The sequence below is a fragment of the Apis florea genome, unplaced genomic scaffold (genome assembly GCF_048593485.1).
Source record: "Apis florea isolate Af1SG1 unplaced genomic scaffold, ASM4859348v1 contig_2190_pilon, whole genome shotgun sequence".
Taxonomy (NCBI): domain Eukaryota; kingdom Metazoa; phylum Arthropoda; class Insecta; order Hymenoptera; family Apidae; genus Apis; species Apis florea.
In genome coordinates, this window is record NW_028256541.1 from 2,023,973 (window position 1) to 2,049,853 (window position 25,881).

At 33.5% G+C, this 25,881-nt stretch overlaps 1 protein-coding gene across 5 annotated transcripts; it reads right to left on the reverse strand.

Moving 5' to 3' along the window:
• Positions 1–4,404: 4,404 nt before the first annotated feature.
• Positions 4,405–24,080, reverse strand: LOC100867388 (sodium- and chloride-dependent glycine transporter 1). Of its 5 annotated transcripts, none has more exons than XM_086916567.1 (12): positions 21,499–21,633; positions 21,092–21,376; positions 16,598–16,654; positions 14,083–14,335; positions 10,745–10,903; positions 9,538–9,745; positions 9,139–9,310; positions 8,546–8,902; positions 8,053–8,262; positions 7,240–7,581; positions 6,493–6,727; positions 4,405–5,237 (listed from the first exon to the last, which is right to left on the reverse strand). In XM_086916567.1, the coding sequence occupies exons 3-12, from the start codon at positions 16,613–16,615 to the stop codon at positions 5,071–5,073; spliced, it is 2,121 nt and encodes a 706-aa protein (XP_086772693.1). In that variant the 5' UTR covers positions 16,616–16,654; positions 21,092–21,376; positions 21,499–21,633; the 3' UTR covers positions 4,405–5,070. The 5 variants fall into 5 exon arrangements, with proteins under 5 accessions (XP_086772693.1, XP_086772689.1, XP_012339187.2 ...); XM_086916563.1 differs by having other exon boundaries at positions 14,083–14,338; XM_012483733.2 differs by lacking the exons at positions 16,598–16,654; positions 21,499–21,633 and adding an exon at positions 23,713–24,080 and having other exon boundaries at positions 14,083–14,338.
• Between the last annotated feature and the right edge of the window lie 1,801 nt (positions 24,081–25,881).

Consider the following 25,881-nt stretch of genomic DNA (forward strand, 5'->3'; position numbering starts at 1 on the left):
TAATTCTACGTCACCTAATCTTAACCCTACCTAGGACAGTCGACCACGTGGCCTTAGTGACCGGTTTAAACCGGTAGCTAATGCTATTATTAATAATTATTATTTAATTATTATTATTATTATTACTCATTATTTTGTAACATAACTTTTTTCCATAATAATAAATATTGTTATTGTTGTTGTTAATGACGCGCTAAATCTTTTTTTTTTTTTTTTTTTTTTTCTTTTTTTTGCTTAAATTCCTTTTTAAACCTGCATTAGATTTGCCTATCTAGCCTAAGGACATTAAATTTTCTCTCGAATGCTTGTCTATCAGTCACCCTTTCCCACCGAATCCCAAGTATTTTTTATTTTTATCTTTTGTCTTTTTATATATATTTTTATATATCTATATATTGTATAATATATAATATTTCTCTTAATTCCGATGAAAATTCTGTTCAAATCGATCGAACGTGTCATTCATCAGGATTTTCTTATCGAAGAATTTCATTTCTCTTTGATTATGTCTCGGATATGGCTAGTTGGAATGTGTTTGTCTCGCATTTTCTCGGTACACAGTTTCCTTTTTCTAATTTGAATATTATAGTATCAGTAATGCGCATGCACGTGGTTAATCTAATGTAATCTTTCCGTGTGCAACGAACGAGCAACAACAGAATTGAAAGAAATTAAGGTATAAGGTTCCGTCCAAAAAGAGATGATAGATCTTTAATATGTGTGACGCTTAATGATTATATAATAACCGTTGGTTTCATTTTGTACGTACATCGTATGATTGTGTGATGGAGAATCGACAGGGCACTCGATTATTAATTGAAACAATTAAATTGGAATATAAATTTTCGAGGTGTTCGAATAATGGATCGATTCGATAAACTTTCATTGTCTTCAATAATCGGGGCTAATAATGGGCCCCGATATTGGATACGAATTCCGATCTTGGGATTCGAATATCGTTCTATTTAGTGTTTTTGTTGTTTTTTTTTTTTGTTGTTGTTTTTGCCTATTTTTTTTTTCTGAAGCTCTGAGTATTAACAACGACTAGGTTCTAAAATATTAATTAGGTCAACAAGGATCCACCTCGTACGCGGATAACGAGGATCCTCCTCCACTTATTCGTCCCTTTGAGCAAAGGATCGATGGCAAAGGACGATTAATTACTCTTAACGTCCACTTCAATCTTTTGCATATCGTGTAATTAGAAGGAAACGATAATATTTAAATCTTAAAATATTAATAATCGCAAAAACTGATCGAAATTTTTCGAAAACAGCGTAGCCACAAAAGTCTCCGGGATTTATTTTTCGAAGCATTGCAATTAAATTCTATTTCTTTCTTTTTTTTTTTTTTTTTTTTCGTATTCGTCGAAATAAATTTCCAATTTTAACTATTATTTACCTGAATCTATACAAATTATTTATAAAAAAGAAAAATGAAAACGTAGAAAAGGGAAGATATGATAGTTAATATTAGCGGACTGTTAAGAGGACAAAAAGTGGAGTTAGGCCTTTGTTATTCTAGAAAAATTACACACGTATTTTTGTCACTTTCTCCTTCTTCTCGCGCTCTTCCATTCACTCACGTTCAACAAAACGCATCGCAAAATTCGCATAAAACGATTCACGCGCACGGATATGAGTTAACATATTTATTATTTGGTATTTCTCTCTCTCTCTCTCTCTCTCTTTTAATTCTTTTAAATTTGAACGCAGCGGGTTTTTCGGTAATGTTTAATTGTTTCTCCACCTCCCCTGAACCTCTTACAATATATCAAACGACGATCGTGTATCGCATTTTTTTTCTTTTTTTTTTTTTTTTCAATTTTCTTATTCTCGTCTTTTGTACACGTAAATATAATAATAAACTATGCGACGCGTACACCAGTGTACAAGCGTCTATAATAAGTATAATGTAAATATACAATATATATATATATGTATATCTGTAACGTGTATATATACATACATACATATATATATATATATATATATACGTTATACGATACAGCTAGCAACACTTTACAAACGGGGTCACATAAAAAATAAAGAATCACGATTTCTCACGTTTATTGACTGTGTACGTACGCGCGAAAATTGTGTCCACAGTGTTTGCTCGCGAGACACCGCTCGCGATCACTGGCTTATCTGTTTATTTTATAATTCCTATTTTTGGGGCCTATCAAGCGACCCGAAACGTTCTCCTCGCTGAAACGACACAAGCCTTTCTTCTCCTCCCTTCTCACTTCGTGCAAAAATACCCTCCTCGTGTATAATATTCAAACTCCCTTTCTTCTTTCTCTCTCTTCTTCTTCTTCTTCTTTTTTCTTCTACAAGAAGCAAGCAAGCTCGTCTCTCGCAAAATAAGTATATAGTACATAGTATAGTATGTTAATCTAGCGGACTAGGAGGCTCCCTGAAATGTTTATGATATATGGAGGTGTTGGAACAGGTCTACGAGAAAATAGAGATAATTCTTTTTCTTCTTTTCGAGCGCAAACGGGGACAGTGTATATTCGTCGTCCTCCAATTCTGCAGGATCTGATCGAATTTAAACGGACGAAATATATTTATTTCTTTCCTTTGCTCTCTTTTCTGGAGCAAAAGTGTATAATACAAAGAATAAACGTGGATAATAATATTGGATTGGATAAAATAATTTTTTTTCGATTAAGCTTAAGTGCCATCTGCAATTATTATTTTCTGTTAATTTACTTATTGTTGTTCGATATTTTTAAAAGGCAAAGTGCGATATATATTTTTCATTTTATACCATGCTCGATAATTGCTTTTTGATCAACTTGTTTAGCCAGTCCCCTTCGCAAATATGATTTTATCATTTTATATTAATAGAGAAAAATGAGGATCCTTTTATACATCGTAGCTTAATTTATATTTATACACCACAGAATTAAACTACTTCAAAACCCCGTTTCATCCCCTCATCTGCGGCTAAAATATCCTCCGCCCACATTAATTGAAAAATAATATACGTTTAATACAGTATGCATATTATCAAATTATTTATTATTATTTTTGAGTGGCATAATTCGTTATCTATCTACTTTCTACAGAATCTACATTATCGTAGAGTAAAAATTGTAATATCGTTACGTTACTGGAGTCTGAAATAATATGGAATAATATAATTTACACACCGTAATTATATTTCGTCCATTTAAATTCGCTCTTTGATCTTCTTTGATAAATTCTTTCTCCATTTTATCGCTGAACATATATATATTCTTCTGACGCTCAACAATTTAACCCCTTAAGCGTTGAAACGCATTTTTTTATTGACTACTGTCGCAAAAAGTTTCCCAATCTTACTAGTTTTTCATTGCCAATAAAAACTTACGGATTATAATAAAAATAAGTTTAAAATCAATTAATTAGGACAATATAAAATTTTACTCTAACTAGCTAGAAGAATTCTATTACAATGAAACTGAATTTTAAATTGTTATTCCTTACGAAATTAATAATTGTTAAGATACAAATTCAATAATTCAATAATTTTCGATATTAATCAATTACTCGAAAGAAAATTTCTCTCCCACAAAATTTACACTGCGCAAGATCGTTTCGATTCCATCTCTTCGTATTACAACGCTGAAAGGATTAAGAAAACGATAAAAATATACGCTATCGCTAGAATCGTCTTAACAAAAATACCTTTACAATCCCTAAAGTTTGTTGCAACCACCCGTTTGGAGGACGAGTGAAAGAAGGATAGCGCTTAAAATCATCCCCCCCATTCTAAGAAGATTTACGCCTGTCTAAGACCGCCCCCTCTCTTCCCTCGGAATCTTTCAATTGCTGGACAATTTTTCCCTATTCGCTCGATATATCTGGTGTAGAAACATTTCGCGAGTCAACATCGAAAAAAGTACGAAAAGTACTCGCCTTAACTAGAAACGTGCTTTACAAAAGAAATATGGCGATTAACAACGAGTTATATGTACATATCCCATTATGTATATATATATATATATATATCTGACGACAAAAATTGTCCAGCGGTCAATCGATGAAAAATTCAGCCTGAACGATACGAGAGCACGTGTAAAATCGCGACGAGGAGGACGCGATGACCGCTAAATCGAGCACGCCTAAATCGCATGGAACGTCTAAATTGATCTGCTACGCAAGTTAACTCGTTATCTCGGACGAGATATCTTACACCAGAAGCAACGTAATCGATCAAATAGGGTTCGTTTACCTTTAATCGAGTTCGGCGTGAATAAATAACTTTCTTCGTTATGGAATACGATTAAATTAAATCCCTTGTGTCGTATTCCCCCCTTTAGCTCTCTCTTCTTCCCTCCCTATTCTATCCTTATGTACAATCGAAAGCAGTGGAGTAGCGTTTATAATTTTTCCTATATACGAGTTTTTGTGAGTTTTCGTTTTCTTATTCTTTTTTTTTTTTTTTTTGGAGCGCATTCTTCACGATTTTCTCCCCTTGATCTTTCGATTTCTTTTTTATTCCGTTTCACGCGAATATCGCCCAATGAAAATCTATCTACTATTTTCATATAACGAAACAATATTATTCCGCTAATATTTAAAGGATAGCAACAATTTAATTTATCCTTAAAAATATCCATTACCAGTCTATATTCGTAGCTAACGAGAACGAGAAACAAGTATATCTATATGTAACGAAATAGGTATGTAAAAATTTAAATGAAACAGTAGAAACGATACGAGAGATATTTAAAATCGTTACACGTAACGCGGTGTTTCTTTAAGTCCTATTGGAATTCAAAAATTACAATACAATACAGGAGTAGTGAGAGATTCGGATTATATCAAAAAATACACTAACTATTCCCATCTTAAAAAAATAAATTCATAGGAATCTTTTTCTTTTTTTCTTTTTTCTTTTTTTTTTTTTTTTTTTTGTCTATTGGAACATTCAACTTCGTGTGTTTGACCGCCACCCGATCGATCCATCGATTGTGTTATCCTATCCGATGCGATACGCAACTACCTGTTATTGGCGTGTTGCGTCTTTGGCAATAGAGGTCTGGCCAGACTCATCTTTCGAGATAAAATGAACGTCGTGTCAGACTTGTTGGGATGTGATCAAGTCGGTTTTACTAGAATTCTTGAGGATCGACGGCCCGGGAAGTTTCTGAGCGGTGCCGGATGTGCTCGAGGGTTGCACCATCATTGGTTGACCGTTCACCAGGACTATGGTGTCTCTCACGGAATTGTATCCACCTGGTGGCCCTGTATCGAATTTAAATTGTCGTAAGTAATTTTTTTTAATTCGATTCAAAATTTATCGAAAGTTTTTCCAATTACTTGGAATAATTATTTTAACGTAAATATTTTATATTCTTGTAGGAAAAGGATGTAAGTCGATTCTTCGTCGATGAAATTGCAACTCGTTGTTGTTTACGACATCGTTGACTTGAACTATTTAACTATCTGCATATTTTGCAACAACTTGTTTAGCACGAAACGTCATATATCGTTACCGATAATTAATCAATCTTATTATAGTTGAGCAAAATAATATTCGATCGATGCTAAATTATTGTAACATATTAGATCGTTGAAATAAATCGGAGAAATTTTAGAAATAGAATGAAAATGTCCAAGAACAATTCAATCAATCAACACCCTATCGAAAAATATTGGACCAAACCTGGAACCTTGACGTCTAATTAATTCTGTAAATACTCGATTAAGACGTATTTCGTTATCGATTATGCGTAGGAGGTGACCCTTGCATTGGAATAATAATTCCCGATCAATTTAATAATCTCGTTTAATAGGCACACAGAAATTATTCGAATAATATTCGAAATTTATCTAATTCGAAAATTTTAATTTCAATTTTGGAAATTATAATTGAATGATAAAGAATATTTTAAAGAAAACTCTGAATATTTTATATATTTATATATTTCGTTCCATCCATATTCATCATCTTCTCAATAAAAAATCCTTCCCTGTTAAAAAAAATTCTCCGATGCCTCATAATATATTTGCAAGAATCTTGAAGGATCGATTATACAATATTAATTATAGGTTTAATATTCCATAATATTCATCAAACATCAAGTTACTTTACTGAACTTTATATTTTGATATTTTACAATTACATCATTTTTTAGTTTACTTATTTAAATTCTTTTATCCTCTGAAACATTTACAGCATCAGAAAATATAATCAATATATTAAAAAGTTTATGCGACTTGGCAACAAGTAATCTGTAAAATTACTTTGCAATTGGTGTTGCATTAATCTTTTTGAGACAACACGACAATTATAACAGAAAGGGGAATGTTATAAACTATTATGAAAATTTCTTTAACACATGTACGGTATTAACACTTTTAATTCGCAACAAATATTTTTCGTTCAGCTTTCCAGATTAATCCTATTTAAACCCGATTAAAATTATTCTTTTGAAAATTACGGTTCCTGCATAATAATAATAGTTACAAGATTAACGCTTAATTAATTCTGGATTACCTGGTGACGGCGTGTGAGTGAGCGTTCTCGACGGAGTGGAAGAATTCCTGCTCGCTGGACCCCAATCGGAAGTAGGCTGTAAAAGCATCTTGGCGCGCCACCACACGTTCTTCCCGTTGCTCTTCTTCGTTTTACCTTTGCCAGGCCTCTGGTACGACGGTCTATTGTCCAGGTCGTCGTCGTCGTCGTCCTCGTCGTCGTAGGCGGAACGCCGGCGACGATCCCTCAATTGGTTCTGTGGTTTTAAAATTTATTAATAAATATTGGATACACGGAAATTGAATATTAACGGGGTGGATGATATTTCATTATGTTCGATCAAAATTATAAATATACCTTGTTCGAGCTTATTTTTTTTTTATACACTTTAAAATTTGAATATTGCTGGAAAGTTTTTTTATATACAAATATGACGTTCGTCAATTTTCAAGATTATATATAAATGATAATAAAAATTTATTATTATTTCTGACATTTACTTCACGTTACATTAATAAAAACTATTTCCTACACGTTGTAATTAAATAGATGAGAAAACACTCGATAAGAAGTTTCTGTTTATGCGCAATCAAGCACTCTTATAATTGACGTTTTCAATAATCGATATTCCGATAATAATCGGCACTCTGTTGTGTGTACCAATCCTGTGAACTCCCACTTCAACTTCTTCGATTTTCAAGGGAGCAAACAGTTTAAATGTAACGTTACTAATATCATTTTTTCTTTTTTAATTTTATTTGCACTTACGAGGGCCAGGCCAACGATGACCAAAACTGGTATCATGCCGACCACCCATCCGACAATGTCCGCCCATTTTGGATAAACGTAGACACCGTATTTGAGGGGCTCGTATTCGACCCAGTTGAAGAAGAGGATGAAGAAAAGCGTGGCTGGTGTAATCACTTTCCACATCCAGGTCCAGAAAAATCTCCAGAGACGGGTACGGGGTCCGATCATTTGTTGTACATCGTCGAGAAATCGATCCGCGCCGTAAATCCAGGCGACCAAGATGCACTCACCGATGGCTATTAATAAAACCGACCAATTCGCTGCGTATTTGTCCATCAATTGCAACCAATACATGCCAGCCTGAAAATACGAAAATAATACGTGATGTATAATCTTCCCATTGATTATTATTCTTTTACGATAGAAAAGAATATATGTATAATAATCAAGATGCTTTCATTTTAATCCATAAATGCATTTTCCTTTCCAAGGAAATGTTTATATCCCGAAAAATGTGTCAGAAAGAATTTATTCAGGGGAAAGTAATTCGATGTAGTTAGGTTTTTTAAATGGACGCGATTAAATATGAAGGACACGTGATTCTTAATGCATCTCGATATTCTCTATTAAAAAGAAAAAAGTATCTATTTATATCGAGAAAATTTATTAACGAACCTAATTAATCGATGCATTAAAAATTCATATGTTCCCCATGCATCTGGTTTGACGCATTTTTTGCGATAACGAACGATTCTGTTTCTACGAAAACGAAAAAACAGTATGCAATAATTAAGAAAGGAATTATTAAAGAATGCAATTTCTTAAACTTACATTAGTAGTAAAAATAATTCCACCAGCGTAACCGAACACGGCTGCCGCCAAAACAACCCATAATTTGTAGTTTCTTAATGCTGGAAAGGCATCGAGAATCGCTGTGGTGACGGTTTCCATCAAAGCGAACTGAGAGTCAAGACCCAAGGTGAGGAGCATCACGAAAAAGAGCAGCGACCAAACTGGTGCGACTGGTAAACGTGCTACTACCTATTTTTTATATTTTTTTTTCTTGTCATCATGCACACATCAACGTATATTTATAAAGATAATTAAAAAATATTAATAGACACTAAAATATGTCACTTTCTTTAAAAATAGATTTGTATATTAAATCTGATAAAATATCATCCCCTTCCCTTTAAAAATGAGACGCGTTACAAAAACAATTAAGTTGATCGAGATTATTGTAAAATAATGTCATAAAATATTCATTAGAATAAAGTGGAAAAAAGAGGAAGACGTAGATTTCTTTCCTAAAATTCACACGTACCTCGGGATACACTATGAACGCCAACCCGGCACCCTGGTCGACCACAGACGCGACCGGAACCGCAAGCTCGTGAGCCAGGAAACCGATCACAGAGAAAATGACGAAGCCGGCGAAGAAGGACGTGCCGATGTTGCTGACGGCGACGATTAACGAATCCTTGTAGCAATTGTTGGTGAACTTGTTGTACGAGCTGAGCGTTATCAGACCGCCCCAAGCGGGGCTCAAGGCGAAGAATATCTGCACAGCGGCGTCGCCCCACACTTTCGCGGACATCAGCCTTTTCCAATCGGGCGTCAAGTAGAAGAGAATGCCCTCGTTCGCGCCAGGGAGCAAAATTCCACGGATGAAAAGAGCGATCTGCGAAACGTTTAAAACCCTCTTCTTGTTATCCAAATGCTTTTGGAGGAATTGGAGGAAGGATCTGTATCGAGAGATCGATTCGAAGAAAGAGTAAATCGTTTAAATCGATCTCGATTCTAAAGAATTTGTTTTGAAGAATAATTTGAGGGAAGGGAAGAATGACGATTTGACGAAAATGAATGGTCGAGGACGGAATAAGGAAAAATATAGAATAGAATTTTTCCAAAGTTTACCAGAACAACGTATGGGAAGAGAGCAGTGAAATAGACAACCTTTCCCGAGCTTTGAACACCTTTGCTCAGGCAAAGGAAGACAATGATCCAAGCTAGCAAAAGATTCACCGCCATCGAGGGTCGAATGGCTCCTGTCTCCTCTATACCGCTACTCATCCCCAACACGTGATTGCTGCACAACACATTTCAATTGTTGATATACCATCGAATTATTTAATTAATCGATCGAACTTTTATTTAACTCAACGAGACCGTCGATCGATCGAAATATTAAATATAATGACGTCTCTTTTCGTAAGACATCGACGAAAGATTGTTCATCTTTATTTCCATATCCGAGGATGCAGATGTTTGCAAGAGAATCAGTGTACAAGATGGTATTTATTATACGATTCTTACTTAAAATATTCCTCGGCCGGTGGTCTTCTAATGGCACTAGTGATATTTTCGAGAGTCAGGCCCATGGAGGCCATCTGGGTGGAATTTAAGCATTTCCCTTTGAAATAGCTCATGTTTTGAGACACGCACGCCTCGGCAGCTTCTGGCATGAAGCAGTCTTCGGTACTCCATGCCGGTTCGCACTTGCTCCATGGCAGTTTACCAGCTCCTACGCATATAATTTTTATGATAAAATAGGCGTTATCTTTATCGATCCTGTTGAAAGAATATATCTAATACAATGCAAAAGCGACACTGCTTTTCGTGTAATTTTAATTTCCATTTAACTCGTCCGATAATTCACAAATTTGGAAAGGAAATTGGAAGGAAATTCTATGACTCGAAATAAAATGGAAATTAAGATGTAAGGATAATTAGAAATTGCGTGGGAAGCTTTATAAATTAAGTAGATTATTCTGTTGATTATTCTAAATAAGAAAAACACATAATAATAATCTATTCATTCATATCTGATTTTGAACTAGTTTTTAGTTAAGTTTCAGTTTTTAGTTTCAAGAATTAACTAATTTTACTACTTGTATTTAAAATTTCTTATATTTTTATTTCGAACCTGAGTTCATTTTATACAGATACATAAATTAAATAGAAATTATACGAAATTATACGAAAAATTCGTATGTTACAGAATATGAGTTATGGATTTTCCTCTGATCGCGCTTCTTCCAATAAAACAAAAAAAAAAAAAAAAAGGAACGAAATTCGTAAGAAAGAAACCTAGGTATTCGTCGACACATTCGAAACACTGGTAACATAGATTCAGTGAGATCAATAATTCACGCTTCACGTCTTCGCATTCACAAAACATTTCAAACAAAGAATCATTTTTCTTTTCTAAAAAAATGAGAGAAAGATATATCGAATATATACATACAAGTGAGGAAAAATATTAATCACTTTTATTATAAAAAAAAAAAAACAATGTTTTACATGGAGTCGAATGATTTCAAGAAGGATTTTTTTTTAAATAAGATCGTATATTTTACGCGTATAGAAGACGCAAAGCGATCTATCTATCTGTTCGCGTTCCTCCTGCCTTTCATACTTGATAAATTTTATAAATTTTATCCAACTCTGTCCGAAACAATTTTTACTATCGGCATAACAATACAACAAGCACCCTGTGAACATTTGAAAGAAAAAAACTCACCGGCCACGGAGACGAATATGTAATAAAGAGTCCAGGCGATGATCAAGTTGTAATAGAGCATCACCACAGAACTGACCAACACCATTCCGTATCCCAAGCCGCGCAGGAGGGGGCAGAAGCGTTTGTAAGCTGCCACTGGGCCAAGGCTCGCGTACTGCCCTGGGGGAGAGAATATTGCAAAAGAGAAAGAAAAAAAAGGGGAAAAGAACCGAAGAAACCGATCGATAAACCATCTGTGCCAGGCCGGCTACCCGGTGCACACCTGCAATTTACACGGAGTGTATCGAATCGCGCGCGCGAGAGAGAGAGAGAGGTCGATATCACGAACGGTTCACCGATTCGCCTAAAAATAACGTTACGTAAGCTGTGGTAGCGAAGAACGATCGTTCATTGATCGTTCTATTTTCGGTCGATAAACAAGCGTGGCTTGACCTTGGACAAGCATGACCATAAGAGTGAGGTTTGTATTCTCACGACGCGTGTATCCTGGTGTCTATTTCCGTGTTACTTCAACCTATTCAGCAGATATCTCGTGACGCAATTTCGTTCATGCGAGACTATTCAGAGTGTCCTGGTCTATCACGAAATAGGATAGAACTGAGGATAAAATCGTGTTGAACGAAAGAGGAACATCAATTAATTAATTAAGTACAGCGAAACTTTTGTGCTCGTCCGCTCCTATATTCGATAAATCTAAAATCTTTTCGATAAGAAAATGCTTCGATATCCGTTTAAAAATTCAATATTGGTCGTCAAAAATTACTGCACGATTCACTTTCTGTCATCATGGCTTTTCGATGAATTATCAATTATTAAATTTTTGGTGGAAATTTATTTAAACTCTCGTTCGAAGCTGAAAACCGATTATTAATTTTTCCGTTTACTTTTTGTTGAAAAGATTGATTCTATCGTTCGATTCTATTCTTAAAAAATGGATTAGTGATAAATATAGAATCCATTATATATAGCTATGTGTATAACTTTAATTCTCCATTATTTATTCATTATTCTATTTATGAAATAAATAATATATATCGTTTGATGAAAATGTAATATAATTAAAGAAATAAAAATAAATTTTTAAAAAGAATAAATTTAATGCTTTTGTTAGATAGAAATTATTAATCGATTAAAAATTTTGTTTTTTTTATAATTTTAACTAATAGTTCTTTGAAATTTAAGTATATCCTATAATTATTATTATTTCATTACATTTATTTTTATTCTAATAATTTAGAAATAAACTTCTTATAGACACTATAAGATACTTTGGTAGATATATATTTATTATAGGTATCACAAAATTGATGATTTGTTAGATATTTCAGTCTCTCTTGGCAAAGTGATAATAAATGGATGAAGATGTCGCGCTTGTTAATGAAAGATCACGCAAAGTATTTCTCCCCCGTATATCAACCATTTTTATCGCGAAATATCTTGTTTATAATGAACGAAGAATTAAAAGCATTATATTTTCTTCATCTTTCTCTTTTTTTTCTTTATTTTTCCAACATAAGTTGAAAACAATTGATCTCTTGCAAAGTTTGATCACAAGTTCTATCAATCTAAAATTAATCAATCGTTATTTATTTTAAGAAATATTTTTTAAGGGGCACAATTTGTTTGCAAAAATCTCGAACAGCTGAATTGTACGACATATAACGATTTAAAATAGAACCACTTTGCAAGACCAAAATAACTTTATTCTTCTTCTGAAGCACGAAACATAGGAGGATATTGCATGTTCTTGGAAATCGACAATTATTTGTTCTGATCAAATAGAAATAACATCACTTCCCCCCATTTCGTTTTGTCAAATTGTTATATTACCGTCATTTATTTGATTTGTTTCCGATGTATCTGCTATTCCAATATTTATCCTTTATTCATTTATTCACGTGACATGAATAATACATTTACGAGTTTAATAATCTTTTGAATTATTTTGATGAGTTATTGTGATTAAGCACGAAACGTTATAAAATTTTTTTATATAAATATATTGCTTTTAAAATACGTACAATATTTTATACACAATTGAAAGTATAAGTTTGATAATATAATATGATATTTTGATATATATACGTGTCCAATAGATATTATTATATTTCTTTATCAATCTTTATTACGGCCATTTTCGATACGGTAACGAGAACAATCTTCTCCAAAGAAGAAAATTGATATAAAAGCATTCGTTTCGTTATTTGTTTTTATTTTTCAATTATTCTACGATGAAAACTTGAAATTTGTATTTATCAATCCTTACTCTTTGTTTTATATTGTATTAAATGTTTATTACTACTTTTAATAAAGCTGCTTATAACGGATGCTCTTTAGATTTCCATTAATAAGCCAAACATGAAGTATAAATCGATATAGGAAACATATTTATATATATATATATATATATTAAGTAATATCTAGTTGAATACCAAAATATCTTGATAAATAATATGAATAAATAAAATGAAAAATATTAAATGAATACACAACACATACAATGTACAATTTAACGTACAAGTTAAATATTTATTATAAAATAAAAATAATTAATCATATTTTAATTCTTTTCTACAATTTTGAATTCAAGCAAATTACTATATTCTAAAAATAAAATAATTAACACTAGAACTATCAAACAAAAATGATAAATGATAATAAACTTTAGATTTTTTATTTTATAAAAATATAGATATGTTTAGGAAAATTAATATTTCATTTTATTAAGATTGAAATATAATTATACAGGGTATTATTATCTGTTTTTATTATTTTTATCTGTTATTATAAATGAAACAAAATGTTTCACAATTTTTTGAAAAAGAAGTTAATATAAATTAAAATGAATAATTGAAATACAAAAAATCTATTATTATCTCAATATTTTCTATTTTTTTTTCAATTTATTTTATATAGTTATTTTTTCAAAAGATTCTATAAATTATTGCAAATTATAAATCTTCAAATTGAAACTGATGATACAGAACATTATTAATAACAGAATCTAATAAAAAAAAAATAGCTACAATATGAGAAAATAAAAAACATTTCATGAATTCTTTATTCATAGCATGCAGACTATCTATCTTCATCACACACCTGTCCTTTTATTTTCCCTTCTACTACACACTACTGAAGTTATTTATAAATTATCATTATGTAACATTATACTTAATATTTTCATTTTACATATCCATATACAAAATATTCAAACGTTGATTGGATAGTTCTAATGTTATTGTTCCTAATTTTTCCTTTTCTATATTAAACAAATTATTTAGCACTACTTTCCATACTTTTCCCATCGAAGAAACAAATTATGTACTTTATGTGCTTACCTAAGGAAAGCTCCATGAACATTAGAGGCAGTCCCGCGATAATGAGCATCACTGTGAACGGTATTAGAAAAGCGCCCCCTCCATTTGAGTAGCAGAGATACGGGAACCGCCATACATTGCCAAGGCCGACGCTGTATCCCAAAAGAGACAACAGGAAGTCGAATTTCCCCGTCCATGTACCACGTTCCGGATGTTCGTCCTCGCCGGCCTGCAACGGCGCTTGGCTGTTCGCCACCGAGTACTTGTCTTCGTTCTGCTACAAACGGTACATGCTTTTATTTCACTCTGACTCCTTTACTGTCGTATAAATCGTCGTTTTTTTTTTTTTTTTTTTTTTAATATATTCGATCGTTTGAAAATGAATTTTAAACAGAATCGAATTTATACATTTTTCGATATTTTTGAAGATTCTCTATCAGTGGTTCTCAACTTTCCATTCCAAAATTACAGAAGGAAATCTTATATTTTTTACTGAATATTTAGATACGTAGGCAATGCAATTAAATATCACGTTTGAATATTGGAAAATTTTTAATTTTAAAAAATACATATCTCTATAAATTTTGAATTCGAGAGTGAATAACAATAAAAATCTTTGTACAATGTATGGAATAACGAATAAATTATAGATATTTATTCTCTAGATGATAATTAAATTTTAAAATTTTATGTCACATCAATCACATTCCATCACAAATTTTAATAATAAATCTTACATGCATATCCAATCGAAACTATACCTTCGAAATCAATAAATAATTGGAGAAAATTAGGCGTGACAGGGTAAATAAACTTACCTTCGTTCATGGCGGATGAGAAATTGTAACATCGTTAAGCATCGAATTAGGTCAGATCGTGGAACGTTCTATGTATTTTCCTTAAACTCTCGTACTAACTTTGAAAATCCTCTGTACATTGAGCATTCCCAGATCTCTCTTTCCCAGTTATCTTAATTATACTTCTTGGTTTGACTTTGCTCTTCGTATTATCGATCATTGAATTATTACCCTCGAGATTTAGAGTCGAGATAACAAACTTTAGGTCGAAAATGGTTGAGAACCACTGTGTCAAGGCGAAAGATTACGAATTTTCGCTATTTTTTTTTTTTTATCTTCTTTCTTTTTTTCCTTGGGAATTGGTAGCTCCCCAATGATCTATGACTCGCCGTTGCGCAACTGTGTCACGTAAACGAACACGGAAAAACTAAAATTACAATTTACGAGAGAATCTCAAAAATGGCGAGAATAGTAATAACTATTGGAAAATCAGCACTAACAAATTGCCTCGACGTCTCGATCCTTCGTCTTAATTTTCTCTGTATCTGTCGTTGCATATTCGATACTATTCAACAACTTACGTTAGTCGATATTGTTTTGGGACACGCGTGTCAAGTGCAATGCGAGCTTGATTTACGTATGTACGTTCTGTATGCGTGTAATGCGTGAAAGCATGAACGGTGATGTGACATTAATAATATTTTTCACGAAAACAAAATGTGATTAACTATTAGCTAATTATTTTAATTCATTTGGGACGATTTTATTTTTATACATTAAATTTTATGCACAGAAAAGTATTTCCTATTCGTGAAATATATTAACAATATGACAATATAATATTTTTTTTCTAAAATTACTTTTTATATACTTCATTTAATAATAATAATATAATAATATAATACAACAACAACATACACGATATTTAATATTTAAATAAATAATATCTTCTTGCATAAATTTCAAAATAAAATAACAAATATTCATGAAAATATCTCGACGGATGATACAAAAACTTACCTCGAAATTTTATATAAATATAGTTTGGATAGAGATTTTGATCAATTTACTTTTCATTTCAGGTAAAATTTTAAAACAATCAAGAGTATACAATTATAAAAGTCTTTTTATGTTGATGTCGTATTGTTGTTGCAAATTAATATCTCATTAATGTCATTAATGATTTATATAATTGTAAAATAATTATATAAAAATACCAATCGTATCGTATAGGAAATTACAATTGTTGATATGTTGTACGAATACTAATTTCTTTTTTATTTAACGTTTGATCTGTTTGAGCACGAATATCTTTGAAAATCGATGTAATGAGCGTGTTCGAAATCGATTTTTCAGAAAAATGACGCGTATTTCTAATCGAGATGATCCGCGTTCCGGGAAAATTGCATTAAAATTGTTCGATGAGATATTTTAAAATTGTTAGGTTAGGTTGCGCTAGCTCAAAAATTTGTGACGTTTATATTAAATTTTATACGATATTAAAAAACGATTGGATATTTGTATTGGAAATACTTAGATATTTTATACATAATTTTTTTAACACATCAATACATACATATCGAGAGAAAAAAATAACATCTCCTTTGTATTATTCGACGGTCATAAAATTTATTAAATCGAAAAAGACACTGAAAGCGATCGAAAGCAAATGCTTCTACGCATTACTAATACATCAACTAAACAGTGTGTATGCATTTTAATTATTTTCTATCGCATACCTTGCTTTTAAATTCCATTTAACAGGATCTCTTGAACATTCTCTCTTTCCTACGTCTCTGTGTACATCATTTAATGAATTAGTAATATACTTCTTGTGCAACTCGCGTCTCTTTAAAAGTTATCTTTACATCTATTTTTTTTTTAAATAACATTAATATCAAGGTCATGAATGTATTTTTTTCTTTCAACAATTTATTTTATTATATTATTTTATGAATGTATAATATGTGTTAACACTAAACGATCTAGATATACCAATTATACAAAATTACAACAAGAAAATGAAGAAAGAAGAAAAGAAGAAAATTGATCCAATGTTTTGTTATTTGAGAAAACGTATAAATTCTCTTTATCAGAGGATAACTTTATCCATAATTTCTTGCAATTAAAGATTTTGTCACTTGTAGCACTTTGCTTTTAAATTATTGAAAAGTTCCCCGACTTCAGATTAAAATGAAAAATTGTATTCGATTAATTTTCTCTTACACAAGCAAATGAGATTCGGTTTATGGTTATGGTTACGAAGTAATAAATAATCTAACCTCAAAACTTTTATACGTTTTATACTTTTATCGAGGCAAATTAATTATTAGATTATGACGCTGATTTAATCTCCAATTTAAACCGATTAAAGTACCAAAAATTTCGTAACGTAACGTAATTTTAATTAATTTCTATAATCAAGTTTTATTTTATTTTATTTGCATTGCAAACAAAGAAAAAATAAATGATTGTATATTATTACAATTTTCTTCCTTCTTCCTAAATAATTTTTTTTAAACGTTTATGTTTGCTTGTTTTTTCGATTCCAATTTTTATTACCATTATTCATGAATAATTGATCCATTATTCATGAATAATTTACTTTACTCCAATATCCTTGCATCGTCACATTAATAACGTGACCACCATCTTGTTTTTCAAACATAAACCGATTTACTTTCAACGTTACTCTTATTACATCACATCCAATTTTCCGCGAAAAAGAAGCTATTCCATTAAACTTTGCTTTAACGATTACCTATTTAACTATTTATTAAAAAAAAGTAAAATAACCAAAAAGAAACAATTATAATGAATCGTCCAACTCCAATTCGAACAGGTTTCAATCAATTCAAAAAGAAATCCTTCGCGTTAAGGGATTGCAAAATCTTCTCGTTAATCTTCCTTTTACTTAAGCCCATTACGAGAAGGAGTTAACAATTTGGGAAGGATTATTTTCGAGGAAAAATTTTCATTCACCGACTATTTTCGTAATTGACGTTCGGGATTAAGACCATCTGTATCCCACGTGACGTGGAAATGGTGCTGAAGAACATTTGGTTTTCGCGAATCGATTAAAAGGCGAGGAGCCCATTCAAGGAAATTTCATTTTCGAGATGGATTCCAGGCTCTCCTGCCCGACGCTGCTGGCCTATCGATTTATCCTCGAGCGCGCGGTTCCCTCTCGAGAACATGAAACTCGATATTCCACGCGGATTCGAATGAAAATCCTAAAGTCTGAGGCCTCGACGAAATGTCAAGTATCGGGGATTGGACGTCGCGACCGAATTCCTCGAGTTTCGCGGTTCGATGGTTCAGATCGAATGGCTTTCCTTGCAATTTTTCAGAATATTTCTTTTTTTATCTTTGGAACGCCATTTCGATGGAAACTAGTTTCAGACGAGTATTTTCGCAGGCCTTCCTTTATCATGGAATTCGTTACGGTGGAATTAGTTTTGTGACTATTTTGCATAATTTTATTGAGGAATTTGTTACGAATTATTTACGAGGAATTTGTTTGGAAATAGTTCCACGAGCTATTCTGTGGGCTTTTACTATCGAATGTATTACAGTGGAATTGGGTTTGCATATATTACGTAGATATTGCGTAAGAAGTTTCAGTTTCTTTCTGGTGATAAAATATATCTTTCTTTCTCTCTCTCTCTCTCTCTCTCTCTCTCTCTCTCTCTCTCTCTATCTCCATATCTTTCTGGTGATAAAATAATGATAAAATATTCTAAGAGTCAATATGGAAAATGGTACTAGCTATAAACAGGAATGTTGTATGAATATTGTAATGAAAAATTATAATAAAACTTGTTTTATATATGAAATAGGGAAATATATTTTTATTTCAGGTCGTTTATTCAGATCGTTTCATTTCATTTTGAAATGATACTCATTTTTGTGACATTACTGAGCTGAAATAATTTACAACTTAAAATTTATTACTCTATGAATTTCTTATTAATGTTTTTCCCAATTTCAATGCAATTATACAAGTTGTTTATATTATCCTTCCAATTTATATTATTATTAAATCGATCTTTAAATAAAATGCAATTCTTAAAAGTTGTTTTTAAGTTTGTGTAAAACGAATTTTATCACAAAATGTACTTAATTGTTTTTGATGAATTAGAATTAAGAATTTTCGAATTAGGAAAATTGTAAAATTTTCCTTTTCTAATTAGAAATCGTATTCGAGAAAATTAACACCTAATAGTTAATGACTCTTGCAATTAGTAAGATATCTAGTAACGCAAATTACCAGTTTAATTACAGGCAGTTAGTAACAATGGAATAACGAATGCTAAAAGAAACATATATATATATATCGATTCAATGTTAATGAGAGATTGTTGAAAATTTTCCTTTTATATTTTTAATGGGAAGAAAAATTGCAATTGAAGAAAAAAATAAAAGAAAATTTATAACCGCTTAAGAAAATTAAAAAGAAAGAGAAAAATAATGATAGAAAACTTATAAAAGTGTCAAATTTATTATTCGTTTGATCATTTAAAATATCTCTTTCGTTTTCGATAATATTAAGAAATATTTCAAATAAAAAAATGAATGTTTTCACTCATATTCTACATTCGATTCTTAAATAGAATTATATATTTCGTTATATCGAATAATTCAAGGGATATTTTTTAATTTCGCAAAAAAAAAAAAAAATTGATGTTAATTAAAAAACTAGAAAAACATGAATGAATCTATCTTTTATATAATATTATATGATTCAAGTTAAAACATTTGTTCTACTAATGATCCATTTTCTAGATATTTTTTTATAAGAAACAAAACTGTCGTTCCATCACTACTTTCATATCAAAATACACTCTTCTCGAAACCATTCAATTTTTATTTGAAACATTTCTTCAATTAAATTTCTTTAAAAAGTACCACCATAATTGTATGAATTTTTAATGAAACAACATTCTAACTACATTCATGTTCATAAATCGCGTACTACTAAACAAATAATTAAAAATTACCCCTTTGAAAAATTAATGCATACTTGATCCACATAATTACAACGAAGAATACACTCACAGATTCACGAGAGAAGACAAATACAAAGAAGAGCAATCCAACGGTAAACTTACAGGTGTCTGGAAAACGATGCAAATTCAAAGCGACGAACCGAGAGAACAATGGTTTTTGTGAGATTGTGTAAGTGTCATGTAGAAGAAGGGTTTAGCCCAAAGCGTCCTGAACGATTCGTAAAAGCGAGAAAGCTTCCTAGTTTCTCGGTGTGCGCGCGCGCAATTTCCATAATTCGAGTTTAAATCGGGGAAAAAGTCTCTACAACTGCATTCCTCGCCGAATATTTGGAACCGTCACTTTTTCTCTCTTCTATTTCTTGATCGTCATTTAACCTTCACTACTTTTTCCCACCTATTTGTCCAAATATGTATATTTCGGTCATTTCTAGAGCAGTGATTCTCAACCTGTAGGTCAGAGACTATGAAAGGGATTAAAAAATATTCTCGAAGGAAAAATAGTGATTGATACAATTTTTGTACAATTCCTGTGCTGTTTGTTTATTCTAATATAATCACTATATTCCGTATCAGAGTGATAATCTCGATTCATTTCACTTTTAATGGGGGATAGAATAAATTGTTGCAAATTGTTCGAACGATATTAAAAAAAAAATGGCGTAAACTAGATATTATTTTTATAATTTTTTCTTAAACTTTTTAAAATTTATTCATTTCAATGTAATTACATTGTCATATTCTATAGGAATCTATCAGAATGATATTTTCTTCACTTTACAAAAGTAAGTGAAAAGAGTTAATTTCTTAATTTCGTGTCTTGAAGGATTGGATATAAGGATCATCGATTTTTTTTATTCTATACGAGCAAAGTTATTTATAAATATTATACAATAATAAAGGGTTAATAAAATTGGAAAATGTGATTGAATTGGTGATACAAGTGCACAAGGATCTTATCTGACAATGAGAATCATCGTGTCTCTGTGCGTAATAATAATTTTTTTTAATAATCAACAATAATGCAAAAAATTCCAGCTTCACGAAGCTCATCATATTTGATGACTTATTTTCCGAACGAATTCTTAATGCAGAACAAAAGAAGAAAAGGAATGAAGGAAGGAAAATAACATCAAAAAAAAAAAAAAATTGCGATTCAAACGATCTTTTTAATTAGATTTAATCGCGCGTGTAATTAATTTTTCTTTTTTAAATAAATTTACTCACGTCCCAGCAATCCAGATAGGGACGAATCCTTGGTGAGGACTCCTCCATTCTCCAAACTGGCACCGAACGTATCTAAGAAGTCAGGCGAATCTTCTCCTCTTCATGCTCTGCGAATATCTGACAATTCGTGTTGGCGCGTCTGTTCTCGATATATCGGTGTCCATATTGTTAATGCACGACTTCGCTCGACCGGCAAGCCTTCGTGGCCCCCGTTTCTATCAATTTTCTCCTCGAATTTTTCTCCTCGATGCTCATCCTCCGTGTCTTCGTCCCCCTGCTCCTCTTCTAAAACAAGGAAGACAAGGAAACTCGACTTCGATTCGATTAGCTTGATTGAAAGTGGCACACGACGAGTGGCACACGTCGAATCGAGAAACTAAATTATTTATTTTTTACTCTCTCTTTACTTTTCATAATTTGTCGCGTATCTTCGAATGGATTCATCCCCAAAATTCCGATCGGATTGGAAAAACTCAACTCCTTACGAGGAATGGGCAGGCCGCTAAACAACAACCATTAACGTTCTAATTGCTGTTATCGAGATACATCGTCGTGCAATAACGTAGTTACTCCTTCCAAACGGTTGGCCGCTTTGTAGCTGACAGTTCGGGTCACGCCGTATTTCTACACCGCCCACTATTTCCATCATTCCCTTTTCTCCCCGTTAATTGCGGAATTCCGACCAAACGATAACTTCAATCTCTCGTGGAAATATCCTTTATACACATCGATACCTGAATTTAACGTCCTTTCCGAACCATTTGCAATTTTCGGAAAAGTGTAGCCATCTAATTCTTTATTCCAAACAGAAATATATCTTGTTTAATAAAATTAACCTGGCCTAACAAACCTAATTGATATTTATGAAAAATACGAATTTATGTTGCAATTTATGTTGAATGTATAACAAAATCATCGTGTGTGTCGTTCACACATTGAAATAAATTTAACGTCGGATATTGTAATCGATTGGCTAATAGGAGGAGCGTGTATTACGTAAGGATGAAATTTTATATCGCGAAGTAGTGAGGCGGTATAATAATATTCGCAGAAAATATCAGTTGCACGTTGATTGAAATAATCAGAGAAAATCGGATGTTCGAATTACTTGATAGACATAATTTTCAATCTCTCTTCACGACCATCTATTAATTATTTCGTTATTTCTGATATCTTTCGCGAAAAGATGAAAACAGAAGCAACATTCAAACAATTGAAAGACGTTTATTAATTACGCTTTTCAGACGAGAAGAAAAGAGTGTATTGTTTCGTTTCTCCGTTTCCTACGGACATACACACATTTTATTTCGTAACATTAATTAAAAACCACGAAACCACCACAGTTATGAAGAATCCTCGAGTTACCACCATTACCATTTTAGATCTAAGCAACGACGTTCTTTAAAAAAATCTTTGAAAAATAATCCATCCCACGGATCGATTACCTTTATTTCCGTGATCTATTTTATATTAATAATCGTCCTGAATGTTGCAACAAGATGTACAATTTCCGCTGGAGAACAAGGGATCCCTCAAGGCAACTTGGAACATTCCACTGGGGTGGTCTCCATCGAAAAACTTGTTCGCGGCGCAGAACAACCCCCGAGGGGAGGGGATGAAAACGTGGCGTGAATCACTTATACCGGATGACAACGCGATTAGGATTAACCGAAGGTCCAGGCGAAGGCCTGGATTGGATTCGAAAGAATTAATCGAGAGGAGAAAACGCGGAATAAGGAGATCTTTTAACCGTCTGCCGTTGACCTTGTCTCCGACTTTCGTCTTTAACCTCTTCGTGGATGGAGAGCTGCGACTCGAGTGCACTCTCGCTGCGCGAAATTTCGTTTCTCCATGCCGCGAGACGATCTTCGTAATCGATACACGAATCGTTGCCAACTCGAGGAAGATTTTCCATTATATATAATGTATTTCCTCGATTCGAAAATAATTCGTAAGTAAAATAACAAAAAACTCGGAAGTTTGATGTGGAAAATGTTGTATATTTAATTGATCTCGAATACGAATAAGATATATAGCAACGAATAGAAAGGGATTTTCTGTTCGAAAGGAAAAAGAAGGAAGGAAGACTTAATGAAAAATTGTTGCACCCCCAAGCGGTGGTAACTCGAGCGCATTTAATGCACGACGTCATCAAAGCCACGCTTAAATGTCACTCGGCCGGTGGCCATGGTGGCGGTTCAGTACGCTACACACGTACCTTGCCTCACGGTCTTACGTAAACTCGATAGTTTATTCTGCCTTCACTGAGATCTGTGTCAGTGGAACTTACCCCGAATCGCACGCGAAACTTCACGTAATCGCACATCATCGAACTGCTCAAATTTACACGGTAAACACACACGTATATATTTATCATTAGAAATAAAGAAGGAAAGAAATCCGCACAAATTCACAATTTTTCCGAGCAGAAACCGTATAAATCGTTTCTTTATTTTCCAATCGAAACGAACACAACAATTATACTCTACCCAGATGTATAATTGTTCTCTGAACGCGAACTCGTCTGAAATCGGCCGAATTCCAACCCGCGTGACCCGAGGCTTACGTAACCGAGTTCACGTTCACGAGAATCAATTCCCCTCGAAAAGGGTCGCACGCACCTTGATTATGCACCGTGACGCAACCCGATTCGTGCACACGTTCCGAAACGGTTGGCCGGTGGCCGATCAGCTGTCGTCGCGTCCGGCAGCGATGGTGCTCGCGCTGCCATCGGAGAGCTTGGCGGAGCCAAGGTCAGAGACACGCACTGTCACTGGTTCTCAAGGTCACACAGTACTACGTACGAAGGCGTACGTCCACCACACGAGGCAACAACACACTGTCGGATCGCTTTGGAGCGCTGGCCTCCCTATCTCTCTTTCCTTATCCCTTGTCGCACCAATTGTTATTATGCATCATTGCTGCATGGTATCGTGTCGCGCCGAGACACCGAGAGAACCACCGAAATCACACGAGAAATCATGCGGTGCGTGAGTGGAAAGAAAGGGAGGGGGGAGAGCAGGCGGGAGGGGAAGGAAGAAGGAGGAAGGAAGGAAGGAAGGAAAAAGAAAAGAAAAAGAAAAGAAAAATGAAGAGATGAGGAGAAAGAAAAGGAAATAATGTGTATATATATATATATATATCTATGTGTGTATATATAATACGAAGAGGCAAAGGTGGAGAGATAAGAGAGACTAGACTATAGACGCGGCGAGACGCGACGAGGCGAGGCGAAATGAGACGAGACAAGACGGACGGACGGACGAACAGACAGACAGTGGAAACGGTCCGTGCCCGGGCAGCCAGCCAGCCAGCCAGCCAGCCTGCCTGCTTATGGGAGAGCTTTTCTACTTGCAGCACCCCCAGTCGACCCTGTCGAGCCACGAACTCGGCATCGATCGATATTACTGCTCCTGCGAGCTGCGTCCTACCCTTGCATTTTCTCTTGCCACCTACTCTCTCCACCTTCTGTGCCCACCTTCCCCTATCGCGGCTATCGTTTACACCGAAACTCTTTAACTCGTCGGAATACTCGACCTTGCGTCACTCGCCACTCTCCGTCTCTCTCTCTCTCTCTTTGTGCGCTTTTTTTCGTTTTTTCCTTCTTTCTTTCTTTTACTCTTTCTTTCTTTCATTCTCTTCTTTTCTTTCGCTTTCAATTCTTCTCCTCCCCTCCCCTCGCATTCGCCTCCCACCATACGGATGGTTCGTTTACTCGGTGCGTGCACGTGTACCGTTGGTGATCTTGCTGTTGATGATGTAATTAGCGGTGTTTGCTCTTTTGATTTAGATAACACCCCGTTTTCTTCCCGACTCTTGTCGCGGCGCTCGACTCGTAATTGCCCGATCCTTGAGAGGATCGTTTTCCGGAGATTCTCGGGGATTTTACTCGTCCCTTTTTTTAAATTTCCTTTGTTTCTTTCTCCTGTTTTTTTTCTCTCTCTCTTTCGTCGGATATTTCCTCATTGACGAATTCAACGCGTTAACGATTGTTATTTCGCGTTTCGTTCGAATGGGACGATTATTAATTATGCATACACGGTTGATATGTCGATTTAATGATATGGTAATGTATTATTAAATTTATTTGCTAGAAATTGAAAGTGATTCTAGATGTGAAAATAGATTGATTTTTCTCAACGTTTTAATCTTTTCGAAGGAGAAACGTCGAAAATAATGTTTCGTGCGCATGCACTCAACCGCGCGTCGAGTGCACGTTCAACTCAATTTCGTGTGTACTTTGCATTCGTTTCGACGGGCGGTTAAGTACGTGCGTATCGAGCAAACATTCAAAATTCAATTTCAGAAATTAAATGTTGAATAAAAAAAAAAATTTTCTTTACTTTTGGATTTATTTTTGCACGTACAATTCTCCCTCTTTCTAAATTTGATTTAAACATTCATAACATTTATGAACAAGGAAATGACGAGACGTTGAATATTTGAATAATTACAATTACTCGATAATAGGAAAACAATTAAAAATCCTTTTCAATTCGAACAAGTTTCCGATACCTTTCGTGAAAACAGAAGCAACATTCAAACAATTGAAAGACGTTTATTAATCGCTTTTCAGACGAGAAGAAAAGAGTTATTGTTCCGTTTCCTACGTCATACACACATTTCCTATGCCCCGCTTCTTACGCTTCCTTTTCATATTTTATGTACCCGACCTATCTATCTGCTCGTCGATCACGCGCCTCTCTCTCTCTCTCTCTCTCAATATCCCTGTCTTTTTTATCCTTTTTCCTCCACTTTGTCGCGATGCATGAAAGTATACCACCGTCGAC

Bases quoted from the DNA above. Each gene is read 5' to 3' on its own strand.
- LOC100867388 (XM_012483733.2), bottom strand. From the start codon at position 21,139: ATGGAGGAGTCCTCACCAAGGATTCGTCCCTATCTGGATTGCTGGGAC. The intron at 10,904-14,082 runs GTAAGCACATAA...TCTCTCCCCCAG, and splicing joins GTTCATGGAGCTTTCCTTAG to GGCAGTACGCGAGCCTTGGC. The intron at 6,728-7,239 runs GTAAGTGCAAAT...TTAAAACCACAG, and splicing joins TCATCGTTGGCCTGGCCCTC to AACCAATTGAGGGATCGTCG.